The following is a 19,829-nucleotide window of genomic DNA, read 5'->3' as shown; positions in this document are numbered from 1 at the left end:
TCCTTTTATTCTAGCTGAAAGTCTTCTATCACATAGTACCCCTGACACTTTTCTCCACCCATTCCAACCTGCTTGGACTCGTCTCTTCATCTCTTTTCCGCACTCTCCGTTGCTCTGGACTGTTGACCCTAAGTACCTGAAATCCTCCAGCTTCTTGATCTCCACACCCTGTAGCCTCAACGCTCCACCCGAGTTCCTCTCATTCACACACATATATTCTGTCTTGCTGCGACTAACTTTCATTCCTCTCCTTTCCAGAGCATACCTACACCTCTCTAGATTTTCCTCTACCTGTTTTCTGCTCTCACTACAGATCACAATGTCATCCGCAAACATCATGGTCCATGGGGATTCCTGTCTAACCTCATCTGTCAGCCTATCAATCACCATTGCGAACAAGAAGGGGCTCAGAGCTGATCCCTGATGGAGTCCCACCTCCACCTTTAACTTCTCTGTTACCCCTACAGCACACCGTACCAGTGTCTCACAGCTAGCATACATGTCCTGCACCAGTCTAACATACTTCTCTGCCACTCCAGACTTCCTCATACAATACCGGAGCTCCTCTCTTGGCACCCTGTCATTTGCTTTTTCTAGGTCTACAAAAACGCAATGCAACTCCCTCTGGCCTTCTCTGTACTTTTCTATTAGCATTCTCAACGCAAATACTGCATCTGTAGTACTCTTTCTAGGCATGAAGCCATACTGCTGTTCACAAACCCTGACTTTTGCTCTCAGTCTAGTTTCCACTACTCTTTCCCATAACTTCATTGTATGGCTCATCAACTTAATCCCTCTATAGTTGCCACAATTCTGCACATCCCTTTTATTCTTAAAAATAGGCACCATCACACTTTGTCTCCATTCTTCAGGGATCTTCTCACTCTCTAAGATCCTGTTGAATAATCTAGTCAGGAAATCTACCGCTGCCTCTCCTAGACACTTCCACACCTCCACAGGTATATCATCAGGACCAACTGCTTTTCCACTCTTCATCCTCTTCAATGCCTTCCTCACTTCACTTTTACTAATTTTTGCTACTTTGTGGTCTACAATAGTCACCTCTTCTACCCTTGCCTCTCTTTCATTTTCCACATTCATCAGCTCTTCAAAGTACTCTTTCCATCTTCCCATCACTCTTCTAGCATCTGTCAATACATTCCTCTCTCTGTCCTTAATCACCCGGACCTGTTGTACATCCTTTCCATCTTTATCTCTCTGTTTCGCCAACCTGTAGAGATCATTCTCACCCTCCTTACTATCCAACCGAGCATACAAGTCATCATAAGCCCTTTGTTTTGCCTTTGCTACCTCTATCTTTACCTTTCGCCGCATCTCCCTGAACTCCTGTCCGTTCTCTTCAGTCCTCTCAGTATCCCACTTCTTCTTCGCTAACCTCTTTCTCTGTACACACTCCTGCACTTCCTCATTCCACCACCAAGTCTCCTTATCTACTTTCCTTCCAGATGACACACCAAGTACTCTTCTACTTGTCTCCCTGAAAACACTAGCTGTTGTTGTCCAATCATCTGGAAGCTCACCCTGACCACCCAGACCCTTTCTCAATTCCTCCCTGAAAACCATGCAACACTCCTCCCTTTTCAGCTTCCACCATTTTGTCCTCTGCGCTGCCTTTGTCCTCTTCATCTTCCTTGTCACCAGAGTCATCCTACAAACCACCATCCTATGCTGTCTGGTTACACTCTCACCTACAACTACTTTGCAGTCACTGATCTCTTTCAGGTTACCCCGTCTATACAAAATGTAGTCTACCTGCGTGCTCCTACCTCCGCTCTTATAAGTTACCCTATGTTCCTGTTTTTTTCTGGAAAAAGGTATTCACTACAGCCATTTCCATCCTTTTTGCAAAATCTACCAACATCTGTCCCTCTGCATTCCTATCCTGGATACCAAATCTGCCCATCACTTCTTCATCCCCTCTATTGCCTTCACCAACATGTCCATTGAAGTCTGCACCAATGACCACTCTCTCATTTCTGGGAATATTCTGCATCACTTCATCAAACTCATTCCAGAACTTCTCCTTCTCTTCAGATTCACATCCCACCTGCGGGGCATAGCCGCTAACAACATTGAGCATCACACCTTCAATTTCCAGTTTCAGACTCATAAGTCTATCTGACATTCTTTTCACCTGTAGGACGTTCCTAACAAACTCCTCCTTCAAGATAACTCCTACTCCATTTCTCGTCTTGTCAGTACCATAATAGTACAACTTAAAGCCTGCTCCTAAGCTTCTAGCCTTGCTACCTTTCCACCTGGTCTCCTGGACACACAGTATATCCACCTTCCTTCTCTGCATCATGTCGACCAACTCTCTACCTTTTCCTGTCATAGTCCCAATATTCAAAGTCCCTACTCTCAGTCCCAGACTCTTTCCTTTCCTCCTCTCTCTCTGCTTCCGAACACGCACTCCTCCTCTTCTTCTTGTTCTTGTTCTTCGACCCACAGTAGCCCAATTTCCATTAGTACCCTGTAGGTCATCAGTACCAATGGCGGTCGTTGTTAACCCGGTCCGCGACCGATCCGGTATGGTATAGTTTTGGTTGACTCGCATATTTGGTTTTGGCAAAAGTTTTACGCCGGATGCCCTTACTGACGCAACCCTCTGTATTTATCCGGGCTTGGGACCGGCACAGGGAGACACTGCTCCGTGCCCCCCCAAGGCAGGCTTGGAGAGGCACGGGCCAGTGCCGCCCTTAGGCTGCATTGGAAAAGGGTTTCCCTATACAATTAAATTCTTACTTTGCTGTCCACAGTGCATTTTTTTTCTTTGGGTTGTTCCCTTCTGGGGCCACCACAATGAATCATCTGGTTTCATCTAACCCTGTCTACTGCGTCCTTTTCTTTCACATCCATTAATTTATTCTGTCGCCACATCAATAAATCTCCCCTTTTGTCTTACCCTGCTAGGCCTCCTGCCTAGCAGTTCCAAATTCAACATCCTTCCATGGATGTTCACGAATTTTTCTTTGTACATATCTATACCATCTCAGTCTGGTCTCTTCATTGCCAAAACATCTTACGGTTGTTTAATTACTTTTGATTAATATTCATTTTTAATTTAACAGACTGTCATAAACTTTGGAATCATAAAGTCTTGCATGGCACATGAGCCCTCTCATTTTCCCTTTTTACACAATCATTTGCATTTTTTTTAAGTTTAAAGCTTTGACATGTGTTCTCTGCAGTAAAAAGTATAGAATTCAGAGTTGTCTTGAAATAATTAACTGGCAAAAAATTTTGAATGGGAAAAATATTCACAAGTTGTGAATTAAAATATTTGTGAAGTTACTTGTAAATCAAATGAAGTTCTTGTTCTTTCAAGAATATTTCATTTTGTGGCAGCAGTTTTCATTGAAACTTGAGAGAAAGTGTACATGGTAATAACAATAACAATAACAATAACATTTGAACACATGTCTCTTACCTGATCTTATGCCATATCACAGCTTCAAAATAGTGCATTAAAACTTCCCCCTGTCCTTTCTCACTTAACACCCAAATATCCAGATGAAAATGGCAATTTGCTATAAAGCTGAACACCATCCCGTTGTGCTGGTTGTCATCTGTGTTTTTTGACTTCATTATTAAGGGCACAATTGGCACAAGTCCACATTCTTTAAGAATGTGGGACAAGAGATTAAGAAAAATTGAGATCCAGTCATATGGTGACAATGCTTATTTAATACTATGCCTAATTTTGATGTTATTTGAAGTGTCACAAAATGTATTGCTATTGATCTCATATTGGTCAGATTTTTTCCACATCCAAAGAAGTTGCTCTTGAGTGGAACCAACAGAAACAGGAGGATTAACCCTTACCCTTGTTTCATATTGAGCCCTAAATCATTCACCCTTTTGTTGTCAATTCATGTAAATGGCAGAGCTTGGGAGACCAGTCTTGCAGATCTTGTTGTGATTTGGGTCTCCTTTTTTTAACCCCCTTCAGTGTGAGAACCTTTAAAATATACGCAATAACTATTGAAGATGTAGGTAAAATATTCTTGTTTCAGCCCAGATTTACTGCTGAATATTTCCATTACTGATTCCTCTAAACAGAGGCTAACGTTAAAAGATAACCATCTGGATTACCATTCAGCTTCTGCTCCTCATAGACAGACAGACAAAGATGGGAGTAGGCTCATAACAGGTGGCATGAATTATGGACTACCAGACAGGAAGACCTCGGTAAATGCCACTGGGGGATTGCAAGTCAGATCCTGGTTACACAGGAGCACTGCAGGGTACTGTGCTTGTTCTGGTCCAGTTCACCCTGTTCCTGTTGGGTTTCACTTACAACTGAGAGTCCTTCCATCCATCCATCCATCCATCCATCCATCCACCCATGCCCAAGCCACCTCAGCTGGCTCCTCTTTATGCAGAGGAGCAGCGGCTCTAAACCGAGCTCCCCAGGATGACCCTATCTCTATGGGAGAGATAGGGTGAGATTTCCTGCGGAGGAAACTCATAATGGCTGCTTGTATCCGTGATCTCGTACTTTTGGCCACTTCCCACAGCTCGTAACCATAGTTGAGGGTAACAAGTCTGATGATACAACCACAAAGTTGATCAAAGAACTGTGGCCTAAGGTGTGTTGGTGCCAAGTGCACATATGGACACCTTTATGACTGAACATGTTGTCCGTTATGGACAATCCATGACAAGTTCGTGACGTTCAAAAACAAAACGCTGCTCTGGTTCCGATCGGGGGGCGTTCCTCCCAATCACGCCCTTCCAAGTTGCACTGTTGTTGCCCATGTAAGCATTTAAGTCTACAGGGAGTCCCAGGGGGAGTCCCCGGTACAAGCGCTCTCTAGCAGCCCCTCAAGGGATCCCAAGAAGGGTGGGTAAATTGAACTGCTGTTGGGTGCATAGCCACAAACAACAGTCAGAACCTGTTCCATCACCTGAAGGTGGAGGGAGACTACCCTCTCGTCCACCGATGAACCCCAACGTGCAGGCACCGAGACTGGGGGTAATCAATATGTCCCCACCTGCCCGGCGCCTTTCACCGGGGGCAACTACAGAATAGAAAAAGAGTCCAACCCCTCTCGAGAGGCCTGGTTCCAGACCCAACGCTGTGCGTCAAGGGGAGTCTGACTATATCTAGTCGGAATTTGTCAGCCTCGTGCACCAGCTGAGCAGGCTCCTTCCACGGCAGAGAGGAGACATTCCATGTCCCAAGAGCACAGCTTCGGCAGCTGAAGATTGGACCACCAAGGTCCCCTGCTTCGGCTACCGCCTGGTTCACACTTCCCCCAACCCCCTTGGCCCTTCCTGTGGGTGGTAAGGCCAGGGGAAGAGGGACCCAATGTCGTTCCTTTTGGCCGTGCCTGGCTGAGCCTTACTAGTAAAGACCTGGCCACCAGGCGCTCGCCACCAAGCCCCGTCTAGCACCAGGGTGAGGTCCCTGTGACCCGCGTCTGGGCAAGGGAAAACTGCGTCTAATGATTGTCTTCTTCATGGGAGGTCACCTGATCCTCACTTTGTCTGGTCCGTCACCTCGGACCTGTTAGCTTGGGGTGACCCTTCCAGGGGCATCAAGCCCCGACAACATAGCTCTCAGGATCACTGAATCACAGGATCACAAACCCCTCCACCACCGTGAGGTGGCAACTCACGGAGGGGAACTTAGAGTCCTGCCACATGCAAATTTTTGGGGATGACACTGCTTTCACAAGCTGTATCAGGAGCAGAAATTAGGAGGAGTGCACCAAGCTTATCCAGGACTATGATGCATGGTGCGACTCCAACCACCTGCATCTCAAGACCTGGAAGATGATGGTGGATTTTTGAAGGCCTAAGCCTAACCCAGAGCCAGTGACCACCAAAGGTCTGGAGTTTGCACAGATTTATATATACTTGAGCACAGCGTGATGATAAATTGTGTTGGACTGTCAACACAGATGCTCTGTGCAACAAAGGACAGAACCGAATGTACTGAATCAGAAGGCTGGCATCCCTCAACGTCCGCAAAAAGCAGCTTTCGATCTTCTACCAGACTGTTGTGGTTAGCTTTCTCTTTTATGTGGTGGTGTGCTGGGGTGGATGTTGGTGGTGGTGGTGTGTGTGTGTGTGAGGGGCATTGACAAACTGATAAGGAAGGCATCTGTGGCATTGAGACAAGCACTGAGCAGATTCTTGTCAATCATGGACAATCGACTGCATCCACTGAACAACATCCTCTTCAAAAGAAGGCGCAGCATCAGTGGCAGGCTGCTGTCTTACTCCACTGAAAAACAGAGGAGATCAGTACTGAGGCTCTTAAACACTATGCTGGGGAGAAAAAAAATGACAAAATTCCTCACTATCCTAATCTGTACCTCACTTCACATTGTTCACCATGCACCGTAATCTGTACATTCTATTATTGCAACTAGATGATTGTCTTTTTCATGTTTTTTTTTTACTATGTTTTAATCACTTTTATTGCCTGCCTTTTTCTCTTGAGTTCTTTTTGGATACTGCCAGAATTTTTAAATTTCTTTTTGGGGGAATAAAATACCGGCCTACCTGCATGCCTGCCTGCTTGCCTACCTACATTGCTATTTATCTACATATAGGTCCTTCTCAAAAAAATGGCATATTGTGATAAAGTTCATTATTTTCCATAATGTAATGATAAAAATTAAACTTTCATGTATTTTAGATTAATTGCACACCAACTGAAATATTTCAAGTCTTTTATTGTTTTAATACTGATGATTTTGGCATACAGCTCATGAAACCCCAAATTCCTGTCTAAAAAAAGTAGCATATCATGAAAAGGTACTCCAAACGAGCTATTAACCTAATCATCTGAATCAACGAATTAACTCTAAACACCTGCAAAAGATTCCTGAGGCTTTTAAAAACTCCCAGCCTGGTTCCTTACTCAAAGCCGCAATCATGGGTAAGACTGCCGACCTGACTGCTGTCCAGAAGGCCATCATTGACACCCTCAAGCAAGAGAGTAAGACACAGAAAGAAATCTCTGATCAAATAGGCTTTTCCCTGAGTGCTGTATCAAGGCTCATTGGGATGACTGTAGGAAGGAAAAAGTGTGGCAGAAAACGCTGCAGAACCAGAAGAGGTGACCAGACCCTGAGGAAGAATGTGGAGAAGGGCTGATTCCAGACCTTGGGGGAGCTGTGGAAGCAGTGGACTGAGTCTGGAGTAGAAACATCCAGAGCCACCGTGCACAGGTGTGTGCAGGAAATGGGCTACAGATGCTGCATTCCCCGGGTCAAGACACTTTTGAACCAGAAACAGCGGCAGAAGCGCCTGACCTGGGCTACAGAAAAGCAGATTGTTGCTCAGTGGTCCAGAGTACTTTTTATCGGATGAAAGAAAATTTTGCATGTCATTTGGATATCAAGGTGCCAGAGTCTGGAGGAAGACTGGTGAGGAGGAAATGCCAAAATACCAGAGGTCCAGTGTCAAGTACCCACAGTCAGTGATGGCCTGGGGGGCCATGTCAGCTGCTGGTGTTAGTCCGCTGTGTTTTATCAAGGGCAGGGTCAATGCAGATAGTTATCAGGAGATTTTGGAGCACTTCATGCTTCCATCTGCTGAAATGCTTTATGGAGATGAAGATTTCATTTTTCAGCACAACCTGGCACCTGCTCACAGTGCCAAAACCACTGGTAAGTGGTTTACTGACCATGGTATTACTGTGCTCAACTGGCCTGCCAACTCTCCTGACCTGAACCCCATCAAGAATCTGTGGGATATTGTGAAGAGGAAGTTGAGAGACACCAGACCCAACACTGTGGATGAGCTTAAGGCTGCTATCGAAGCATCCTCGGCCTCCATAACACCTCAGCATGGCCACCGGCTGATTGCCTCCATGCCACGCTGCAATGAAGCAGTCATTTTGGCAAAAGGATTTCCGACCAAGTATTGAGTGCATAAGTGAACATAATTATTTGAAGGTTGACTCTTTTTGTATTAAACACTATTTTATTGGTTGGATTACATTTGCTATTTTTTTGCGATACAGATTTTTGGTTTTTCTTTTACTTTTTTGCTGAAATCATCAATATTAAAACAATAAAATTCTTGAACTACTTCTGTTGCTTGTATTGAATCTAAAATATATGAAAGTTTAATTTTTATCATTACATTATGGAAAACAATGAACTTTGTCACAATATGCTAATTTTTGAGAAGGACCTGTACATACCTGCGGACATGCATGCCTTAAAATGGATAAAATATACCAGCTTGACTCATGCGCTCTGTGTCCACTGCAGTCACACAGTTTCAGTTTGTGTGTTAATAGTGTTATTAGATGACTATATACAAAAGGGACAGCATGATTCAGCATCCCCATGTCAATAATGGTCTCAGCTCTAATCCTTTCTTCTCTCTCTTTTAGATACTAGTCGGGCGAAGAAGAACCATGAGAACGAGGGTGTTGAGTACCATTTCGTTTCCAAACATATCTTTGAGACAGATATCCACAACAACAGGTAAGAAAAACTGTAATCGCTAGAAATGTCCACATGGGAAATACATAACACATTGAATGTAACCATCACCCGCAGACATCCAGTTCAGTGCAGTTCCTGTTTAACTTAAGAATTTTCCAAGCTATTTCATGGTTTTCCTTCAGTCAATACTTTTGTCAGGTTAGAAACATGTTGAAATAATTCCATCTCTCGTTCACTTTTTAGTGAGAAAGACCTGTTGATAAAAATCCATTACATCAGTTTCTAAGATAATGAATTTTGAAGTAAAATTTACTCATGGCAGTCATGGCATTGGGTCCAGAGGCATTGTAGAGAATATTTCCAACTATCGCATTTTCCGCACCATAACGCGCACCGGATTATAAGGCGCACTTTTAATGAATGGCCTGTTTTTAAAAAAATTTAATATATAAGGCGCACCACATCATAGGACGCATATAATAGAAGCTACAGTGGTGGCTGGGGTTGCAAAATGCATCCAATAAATGTATCTGCGCTAAAGGCAATGTCAACAAAACAATCAAATAAGTCATTCAAACTGTATTAATAGTATACAAACCAATGTTCTGACAACTCTGTTCACTCCACAAAACAAGTTTATGCATTCAGAATACGGTATTGTAGATACTCGTAGCTCTTATCGGTATTTGCACCGCCTTCGTTGAAAACAATGTGTTTCCAACTCAATTTGTCACAGTCCAAAACGTTTCATAAAATGAAAGCACCAAGAAGGACCGCCGCTAAATTCATTGATGTTCATGTTGCTAGCTAGCGCTGTTGCCTTCATTCAAATTGTGACTGTAGAGACGCTTCTACTTGCTGCTATCTCTTCAACAGCCCACTGTTCAAGTTTGTCATCTAACTGTAGCCATCTTGCTTTGTTTCCTCTGAAATTCTGTTCCTCTGAAAGTCTTCTTTACTCGACGTAGGTCATCTTATTGCTTCCTCCACTTCCGCACCATTGATTCATTAATGTGGAATTCTCTCGCTGCTGCTCTATTCCCATGTTCTACTGCGTGACTGGTCGCCTTGAGTTTGAACTCTGTGTCGTAAGCGTGTCTCTTTAAAGGTGCCATTTTGGGGTCTTGATACACACACACACGAGTGGTGTGGGACACACAAGCACACACACACAATAGAAATGAAAATGCACGCTTCGCGCAGTCATATATCCCAGTATGCACGGCGCGCTACTTCTTCTACAGGAGAAAACAGAGTCGGCGGCTGCTTCCTGTAGTTGTAAGACCTCTTGCGGCTCAATATTGAGCCGTATATAAGGCGCACCGGGTTATAAGGCGCACTGTCGTTTTTTGAGAAGATTAAAGGCTTTTAGTTGCGCCTTATAGTGCGGAAAATATGGTAATATGCTGTAATATGCACATACATTTGAGTATGTGCACAATAATAAGAAGAAAGAGGAAATCCATCAGAGAGATCGCAGAAATGTTAGGAGTGGGCAATTCCACAGTTTGGCACATTTTGAGAAAAAAAAGACTGCACCGGTGAGCTTGGGAACTCAAAAAGGCTTGGACGTCCACAGAAGACAACAGTGGTGGATGATCGCAGAATCCTTTCCATGGTGAAGAAAAACCCTCTCAGATCATTCACTCAAGTGAAGAACAATCTCCAGGAATTAGGTGTATCAGTAACTAAGTCTACCATAGAGAGATGATTTCATGAGAGTAAATACAAAGGATTTACCACGAGGTGCAAATCATTAATCAGCGTCAAAAATAGAAAGGCCAAAACTGACCTTGTCAAAAAGCACATGAAGAAGCCCGTCCAGTTCTGGAACAGCATTCTTTGGACAGGTGAGACTCAGATCAACCTGTACCAGAATGATGGGAAGAAGAAAGTTTGGAGAAAAATTGGAAGAGCTCATCATCCAAAGCCCACCACATCTTCAGTAAAACATAGTGGAGGCAGTGTGATCGCATGGGCATGCATGGCTTCCAATGGAACTGAGTTACTTGTGTTTACTGGTGATGTGACAAAAGATAGAAGCAGCTGAATGAATTCTGAAGGGTATAGGGATATTTTCTGCTCAAATTTAGCCAAATGCAGCAAAGTTGGTTTGTACGGTGCTTCACAGTACAGATGGACAATGATCCAAAACATACTGCAAAAGCAACCCAGGAGTTTTTTTAAAGCAAAGAAGTGGAAAACTCTGCAATGGCCAAGTCAGTTACCAGATCTAAACCCAATCAAGCGTGCCTTTCACTCGCTCAAGGCAAAACTTAAGGTAGAGAGACCCACAAGCAGCAACTGAAGACAGCTGCAGTTAAGGCCTGGCAAAGCATCACAAAGGAGGAAACCCAGCATTTGGTGATGTCTATGAGTTCTAGACTGCAGGCAGTCATTGCCTGCAAGGATTCTTAACAAAATATTGAAAAGTAACATTTTACTTAGGGTTATGTTTATTTGTCCAATTATTTTTGAGCCCCTGAAATGAGCAGCATTTCAGCTACAATTCGTTCCTACAAGTTCAATCATGTTTTTGCTCAACCCCTTGAATTAAACCTTAAAGTCTGCACTTCACTTTCATTGTAGTAGTTTTATTTCAAATCCAATGCGGTGGCATGCAGAACCCAAATGATGAAGATCATTGAAATGAAACAAATGATGAAGCTGGGCCATGTCCTTTTGGCCCCTTTTTGTGTCATATAGCTGCCATACCACTCTGTCACACCTGGGCACACTTAGGATGCTCTCCATTGTGGCTCTGTAAAAGTTAGTCAGCATCTGAGAAGAGAGGCTAGTTCTCTTCAACTTCCTGATGAGAAAGAGACGCTTGTTCACAGACCAAGAAAGGTCAGATGAGATGTGGATGCCTAGGAACCTGGGCATCCAGCGTCTCGTTGTCTGACATGAGACCCACCCCAGAGGTGTTGTTGACCAACTTGACTTTGTTCATGGGATAGATGGCAGAGCAGTCATGGGTGAAGAGGGTGAAGAGGACAAGGATGAATACACAATCCTGTGGCAGGCCATTTTTCAGGATCAGAAGGGAGGATGTGGAGCCCCCATCCTCACCACCTGGGGCCGGTTGGTGAGAATATGTGTTATCCACATAGTGACGTGGGCAATTCCGGGTTGTGGAAGTTTAGGGCTAGGTTGTCTTGGAGGACATGTTGAGTGCTGAGCTGAAAGTCCACAAATAGTACAAATAGCATCTTGGTGTAGCTTCAATACAAGAGGCTGATGCTGCCCATCTAGCAGAGGAAGATGTAAAGCTTCAATGCTGCTTGATGAGTAGAAGCCTGCAAAGAAGCTGTTCAGGTTGTCGGGCAGAGTGAGGTCATGCTGGGCATTGCCCCTGTTGTCAGGGATGGTCCTGATGCCTCTCCATATGTTGTGCAGGTCATTGTTGTTGAGGTGTTCCTCAAAATGCTCTCTCTAATTGTTTTTTGCCAGCTGGATGCCATTTTTCAGATCTTTCAGGCCATGCTTTAGGCCAGCCTATTGCCTGCTCTCAAGGCAACATGACCACCCATAGTTTTTGAAAAAAGCTGTGAACCCCGAGTCTCTGCGTACATCTGCGCCGCCGTCTTGGAACTGCATGGATGAATGGATAGATAGAAAAATCAGGTATTATGTGCAGACAGACAGAGAAAAGAATAACGTTCATGCTAGCTACTTTGGAAAAAGCAGAGAATTGGGCCTTTTTCCAGGGGATGAAACTTAAACAAAATTGTCTTGACATATAATGCGCTACACATGTCCTAGTACATTTGCGAATACGTTTGTGGGCACATTTGTCTTCAAATGCAAATATTTGGTGTCATCTCAGGTACCTTGTTGTATTACTTGTAGTCTTAACAGCAGTGAGGGACAGCCTTTCACACATGTCCTTAAGGCATTTTCAGTATGCCAATGAAAGAGCTGGCCAGACAAATTGGCCATCAGAGGTGCTGGCTTGTCTGTCATTCACTCTTTCCCACCCTCTCCAAGGGGCAAGGGGCATTCTGTGACTGAGCCGACCTTCCTTCAGTCCTGCCTTTTATCCACAACCAAAATGCCTCTGGCCCAGCATTCATAAAAAATGGATGATTGCAGCACAGTGTCATCGGAGTTCTTAAGGAGTGTTCCCTGTACCCAAAAGACTCAACAGGTAGAGTCTGCTCTGATTCCTTCAGTCAAGAGCAGCCACAAGACCAGACCATCCATCCATCTATCAATCTTACCCTGCTTATCTGGAGTCGGGGTGCGGGGGCAGCAGCTGGAGCAGTGAGGCCCAGATCCCCCTCTCCCCCGCCATATGGTCCAGCTCCTCTAGGGAGACCCCAAGGCGTTCCCAGGCCAGCCTGGACACATAGTCTATCCAACGTGTACTGGGTCTTCCCCGTGGTCTCCTCCCAGATGGACATGCCTGGGATACCTCCCCTGGAAGGCATCCAGGAGGCGTCCTGACTAGATGCCCAAGCCACCTCATCTGATTCCTCTCTATGCAGAGGAGCAGTGGCTCTACACCGAGCTCCTACGGGATGACCAAACTTCTCACCTTATGTATAAGGGGGAGTCTCATTTGTATTCGCGAACTCGTTCTTTTGGTCACTAACCACAGCTTGTGACAGTAGGTGAGAGTGGGAACGTAAATTGACTGGTAAATTTAGAGCGTTGCCTTCTGACTCAGCTTCCTCTTCACCAACACAGACTGGTTTAGAGTCTGCATCACAGCAGACACACATCGATCCGCCTGTCGATCTCCCACTCCATCCTCCCCTCACTCATGTACAAGACTCTAAGATACTTGAACTCCTCCACTAGGGGCAGGACCTCTTCCCTGACCCGGAGAGGGCATTCCAATCGTTTCCGGTTGAGCACCATGATCTTGAATTTGGAGGTGCTGGTCCTCATCCCGGCCAGTTCACACTCCGCTGCGAAATGATCCAGTGAGAGCTGGAGATCATGGCCTGAGGAAGCCAACAGAACCACATTGTCTGCAAAAAGCAGACAGACTCAGTCCTGCGGCCACCAAACCAGATCCCCTCAATACCCTAGCTGCGCCTAGAAATTCTGTCCGTAATAATCACGAACAGAATCAGTGACAAAGGGCAGACCTGGTGGAGTCCAACTCTCACCGGAAACGGGTCCGACTTGCCACTGGCAATGTGTGCAGTGTGGACGAAGCTCCGATACTGATCATACAGGTACCAAACTGCCCGTATAATGGAGTTTGTTACCCCCCTCAGGACCGCCCCGGGACACGGTTGAATGCCTTCCCCAAATCCACAAAACACATGTAGACTTGTTGGGCACACTCCCATGCCCCCTGGAGGACACTGCTGAGTGTATAGAGCTGATCAACAGTTCCATGACCAGGATGAAAACCACACTACTCCCGAATCCGAGGTTTAACCACCCAGCAGACCCTCTTCTCAAGCACTGCTGAATAGATCTTACTAGGGAGGCTGAGGAGTGTGATCCCCCTATAGTTGCAGCATAGACAGAAAACATCCATAGTGCATGATCAAATTCTCCTGTACTGGTTTCTACATCAAAATTCTGACACTGGTCATGTAAGCTGAAAAAGAAAATGTTTCCTCATAGTCTACACCTATCTTTTGACTCGATCCTTTAGCAACATAACAGGCTTTGCATTTTTCAGATCTGTCAACATTCCTTTTAATAGTATACAACCATTTATCCCCCACTGCTTTCTTACTCGTAGGCACATTCACCCGAACTTTGTCAGGGTTAATGTGTTGTTTTCTCTCCCTTTGCTTAGACCCACTCCTTTGATTTATCTGAGGTTACAGCTTCTGTAAATGGCACAGGTATGCTATATATCACTCGATGACAGCAATTTATGTCACTCTGGACTTGATCAGTCACTTCCTTCAACATATACACAAGGGTAAAAAGTATTTAGTCAACCACCAGTTGTGCAAGTTCTCCCACTTAAAAAGATGAGAGAGGCGTGTCATTTTCATCATAGGTACACTTCAACTATGAAAGACAGAATTAAAAAATACGAAAAAAAATCACATTGTCTGATTTTTAAAGAATATGTTTGCAGGTTATGGTGGAAATAAGTATTTGGTCAATAACAGAAGTTCACCTCATTACTTTGTTATATACCCTTTGTTGGCAATGACAGAGGTCAAATGTTTTCTGTAAGTCTTCACAAGGTTTTCACCCACTGTTGCAGGTATTTTGTCCCATTCCTCCATGCAGATCTCCTCTAGAGCAGTGATATTTTGGGTCTGTCGCTGGGCGAACAACAAGATTTTCAATGGGGTTGAGATCTGTAAACTGGCAAGGCCACTCCAGGACCTCGAAATGCTTCTTACGAAGCCACTTTTTCATTGCCGGGGTGGTGTGTTAGGGATCAGTGTCATGCTGAAAGACTCAGCCATGTTTCATCTTCAATGCCCTTTCTGATGGAAGGAGATATTCACTCAAAATCTCATGATACATGATCCCATTTATTCTTTCATTTACACGGATCAGTTGCCCTGGTCCCTTTACAGAAAAACAGCTCCAAAGCATTATGTATCCACCCCCATGCTTCACAGAAGGTATGGTGTTTTGCTTTGTTTCTGGTGTCCTTTGACAGCTCTTTGGTCTTGGCCATAGTGGAGTTTTAAGTATGACTGTTTTAGGTTGTGGACAGGTGGGATAACCAGTTCAAACAAGTGCCATTAATACAAGTAACATGTGGTGGACAGAGGAACCTCAAAGAAGAAGTTACAGGTCTGTAAGAGCCAGAAATCTTGCTTGTTTGTAGGTGACAAATACTTATTTTACTGAGGAATTTACCAATGAATTCATTAAAAATCCTACAATTTTGTACCATTTCGTACCGTCTCTGTGGATCAGATCATTGTACCCCTTCCTAAAGATCACAATCACTCCATTTGCAGCAGCTGCTTCACAGAAAAAATGTCTTGTGGGCAGGATGGTATGTACAACACCCACTTCAGGGTTACGTCTTTCAGTGCCTCCCTTTGTGGTTGATCAGATGGACTTCTACATCGTCTCTGCGCCCTACCATGCCCTTGCATTTTGTGCCATCAGCCAGCTCCATGGGGTGTGTCTGAGCCTGGAACTATTCGTCAAACCTCTTAAACTTCATTAGAAGTTTCTCCCCGGAGACTTTTTGTGCCTCGTCTTGGCTTTTGCACTGTTTCTGCCCGCAGGTTGTGTCCAGGTGTCCAAGTTTGCTGTGGCAGGTTCTGGCCAAGTATCCCTTTAGGCCACACTTGAAGCACACCACACTATAGCAGCAGTATTGGTTTTATTTTCAAAGCAGACAATGTTCAGACAAATGCCAGACGAGTCTTATATGTACTGTTCACAAATGCATTTTTTTTTTACATGTATTTATCTTGTGGTTACCCGGCTCGTCTGTCAAATTTTAAAAGTCAATGCAGCCCTTGAGCCAAAAAGTTTGCCCACCCCTGCTCTCGGCCCATAACCTGTTTGCTGAATAATGTCATGCAGCGGCAACACAGTGTGAACCCATATTAGCACCAAACTTAAACGGATGAAAAAAGGATGCGTTTCTGCATTACTGCTATTTCATCACTGCAACTGCAAACGGCTGAGGGCAAAAGTGCTGAAAACATAACTCTTCAGCAAGCACTGTTTGTCAAGATTAACCAAATATATGTCTCTCACATTGTTCTCATGGCGCCCCTCAGGGTCAGGTCTTGGTGCCTGTAGGACAGTACCACAGATAATTATATTCCACACACTACATGAAAGACATGTAGCTCCTATCCCTAATATCTGAGACTGCAGCATCCATTTGACATCATTACCAAGAATGAATTAAACTTCCATCCATCCATCCATCCATCCATCCATCCATCATCTGCCTCTTATCCTACACTAAGGGTCGCGGGGGATGCTGGAGCCTATCCCATCTGTCTTTGGGCAAGATGAACTGGTCACCAGTCTCAGGGCCACATAGACAGACAGACCAACATTCACTCACTACAGTTTTCCCAATTTTTTCCAATTGACCTGCTGCATGGTTTGGACTGTGGGAAGAATGACTGAAATCCCATTATCTCTGTCTCAAAACTACTTTAAGTGTTATAGTATTGGAAATGAAAGACAAAGCATCCTGAATACACAACATACAAAGCATGCATGCATCTAAATACATATCTTTGTGCCATAGCCCGTGATGACCAGTGCACATGCAGAGAGGGCCAGATCATTTGGAGAAGAAAAGGCTTAAAAGGATGGCAGACATGCACTGTATTTTTGGTTGTTTAAAGTTATTGCCCATGCCTGACTATAAGCTTACTTTGGGATTATAGCCTACTTTTAAGAAATTAAGTAAATAAATAATGTATTTCAATGTCATCACTCTGGTCACCCCTCCCCATATCTTCTGAATATATATTTGTTGTTAATCTGGTTTCTTTATTTCTTTGTTTTTCCCGCATAACAGCTGGTGGTGTGAAAGGAGTGATGTTATCTGGTGGGGAATTGTTTATTTTAGACTAAAACCAATATTAAAAGAAATACATTACAGTACATTTTTTGCTGTAGAAAGTAATCGGGACGTACAGTAGTTTAGGGGAAAAATCTGCTTGCATCTGGAGATTTTAAGATTTCGGCTAATTGTTTTTGAGATCCTAGAAAGACCTGTTCTTGTATAAGATAGAAATACTTACAAATGTTATGGAGGTTGCTTATTGTCTGTTTCAATTTCATTCCATCCCACCTCTCAGGTTCATTGAGTATGGAGAATATAATGGGAATTACTATGGAACAAGTTTTGACTCAATACGCTCTGTGCTATCCAAGAACAAAGTGTGTCTACTGGATATTCAGCCACATGTAAGTGACACAAGCACTCTCTCTCCACTTAACTCTCTGCATGCCGTCTGGTCTTTCAACATCTGTTCCGGCCTATCTAAAAAGCACATCTGTGTTTTGGAAATTTGGCGACTTATTGTTTTGAAGGAGACGTCTAAGGAAGCAATAGTCACTGATTTACACAGTTCAAAGATTTCCATCCATCCATCTTCTCAGGCTTATCCGGAGTCGGCCCACAGGGCAGTCGCCGGGGCTTTGAGGCCGAAACTTCCCTCTCTCCCGCCACATGGTCCAGCTCCTCTGGGGGAAACCCCAAGGCGTTCCCAGGCCAGCCTGGACACATAGTCTGTCCACCATGTCCTGAGTCTTCCCATGGTCATCTCCCGGATGGATATGCCCGGAATTCCCCCCCCGGAAGGCATCCAAGAGGCATCCTGACCATATGCCCAAGCCACCTCATCTGACTCCTCTCTATGCGGAGGAGTAGTGGCTCTACTCCGAGTTCCCCCCAGATGACCGAACTTTTCCCTATATCTCTAAGAGAGAGTCCGGCCACCCTGCTGAGGACAACTATTTCGCCCGTGATCTCGTTCTTTTGGTCACTACCCACAGCGCATGACCACAGGTGAGGCTGGGAAGGTAGAGCGACCGGTAAATTGAGAGCTTTGCGTTTTGGCTCAGCTTCCTCATCACCAGGACAGACCGGTACAGAGTCCGCATCACTTCAGAAGCTGCACCGATCCGCCTGTAGTTCTCTTGTTCTATGCTTCCATCACTTGTGAACAAGACATACAAACATAGAAACTTGAACTCCTCCACTTGGGACAGGACCTCCTCTCCGACCCGAAGTGGACATTCCACCCATTTCTGGTTCATCACCATGGTCTCGGATCCCCTGGCTGCACCTAGAAATACTGTCCCTAAAAGCTATTAGTGTTTTATTAGTTAGTAGTTTATAAGTTATTTATCACTTATTAGAATTACTGACAAAGGGCACCCTCGGTGGGCTCTCACCAGAAACAGGTCTTACTTACAACCAGCAATGCAGACCAAGCTCCGAAACCGATCATTCAGGGACCAAACAGCTTGTATGATGGGGTTTGGTACCCCATACTACCAGAGGACCCCCACAGGATTTCCCACTGGACACAGTCGAATGCCTTCTCCATGTCCACAAAACACATGTAGACTTGTTGCGCAAACTCCCATGCCCCCTCAAGGACACTGCCAAGGGTGTCAAGCTGGTCCACTGTTCCACGACCAGAATGAAAACCACGCTGCTTCACCTGAATCCGAGGTTCAATGATCCAGCGTACTCTCTTCTTCAGCACCACTGAATAGACCTTGCCATAGAGGCTGAGGAGTGTGATCTCCCTGTAGTTTGAACACACCCTCCAACCCCCTTTTTAAAAAGGGGGATCACCATCCAGGTCTGCCAGTCCAGTGGCACTGTCCCCGACATCCACACAATGCGGCAGAGGTGTGTCAGCCAGGACAGCCCTACAGCATCCAGAGCCTTGAGGAACCCAGGGTGAAACTCATCCACCCCCGAGGCCCTGCTACTGAAGACGTTTTTGACCGCTACAGCAGCTTCAGCCCTGGAAAAAGGTGTGTCTGCCCCAGAGTCCTCTGCTTCCTCATTGGAAGGCGTTTCAACGGGGTTGAGGAGGTTTCGGAAATACTCTTGCCACCAATCTGCCACATCTCAAGTTGAGGTCAGCAGTGTCCTGTTCCCAGTGTACATAGTGTTGACAGAGCACTGCTGCTCCCTGATGAGCCGCCGGATGGTAAATCATGAGGGTATGCTGGTAATGTCTAGCAGAGTGCTTGTCAGAGGGAGTTTCATCTTCTACCCCCGGCAGACCTACAATCACGTCCCGAGGGAGGCTGGGGACATTGGTTCGAATGGGCCATGTTCCATGCTTCCATTTTCAAGGCGGTAGACCGGAGCTGTGGCCGTAAGGCGGTCGGCGCCTTTCGGGGCGGCAACCCTCAAACGTGCTGGTGGATTCCAGCAGTGAGGGACCCCATCAAACTGAAGGAGTCCTATCAGGCCTTTCTGGCCTGTGGGGCTCCGGAGGCAGCTGAGAGGTACCAGCAGGCCAAGTGGCATGCGGCTTTGGTAGTTGCCAAGGCAAAAACTCATGCATGGGAGGAGTTTGGGGAGACCATGGAGAATGACTTCTTGTGGGCGTCAAATATTTCCTCTTTGATTTAATTGTGTTTTTGGTGAAACTCAATATGTCACAAAAATCCAACTTGTTGAATTCCAGCAAACTATATGGTCTTGCCTGATTGCAATCTGTTTATTTTCTGTCAGTGTATAATGACAGACATTAAAATCATGTTGGAAATTAGCCGAGCATATTCTCAAACTAGACGAAACAGAGAAGGGTGGGACTTCTGTCCTAGCACTTGTTTATTTTGTATGGGAGAAAGAGTGCAGAAACTCAGTTGTGTGTTACTACGTTCTTTTTTTATATATATATATCTACATGAGATGTGAATGGCCTTTTGTCATACCCTAATATATTTTGAATAGCTGAGTCAATTGCAGTACAGTTAAATATCATT

General features: G+C 44.9%; 1 protein-coding gene across 9 annotated transcripts in view; it reads left to right on the top strand.

The window, feature by feature from the left end:
- Positions 1 to 19,829, top strand: part of mpp7a (MAGUK p55 scaffold protein 7a) — a 155,609-nt gene that overhangs the window by 121,075 nt on the left and 14,705 nt on the right. For all 9 annotated transcript variants that reach the window (XM_086151601.1, XM_086151604.1, XM_086151602.1 and 6 more), the window contains 2 exons: positions 8,384 to 8,477; positions 17,168 to 17,276. In XM_086151601.1, the coding sequence (XP_086007727.1) occupies positions 8,384 to 8,477; positions 17,168 to 17,276 (203 nt within the window). The remainder of the gene's footprint in view (positions 1 to 8,383; positions 8,478 to 17,167; positions 17,277 to 19,829) is intronic.

Source organism: Fistularia commersonii, chromosome 8 (genome assembly GCF_037954325.1).
Source record: "Fistularia commersonii isolate RoL2024-O1a breed Wild chromosome 8, RoL_Fcom_v1.0, whole genome shotgun sequence".
Lineage (NCBI taxonomy): Eukaryota > Metazoa > Chordata > Actinopteri > Syngnathiformes > Fistulariidae > Fistularia > Fistularia commersonii.
The sequence above is the reverse complement of the archived record's forward strand: the minus strand, read 5'-3'. Positions and strand labels throughout refer to the sequence as shown.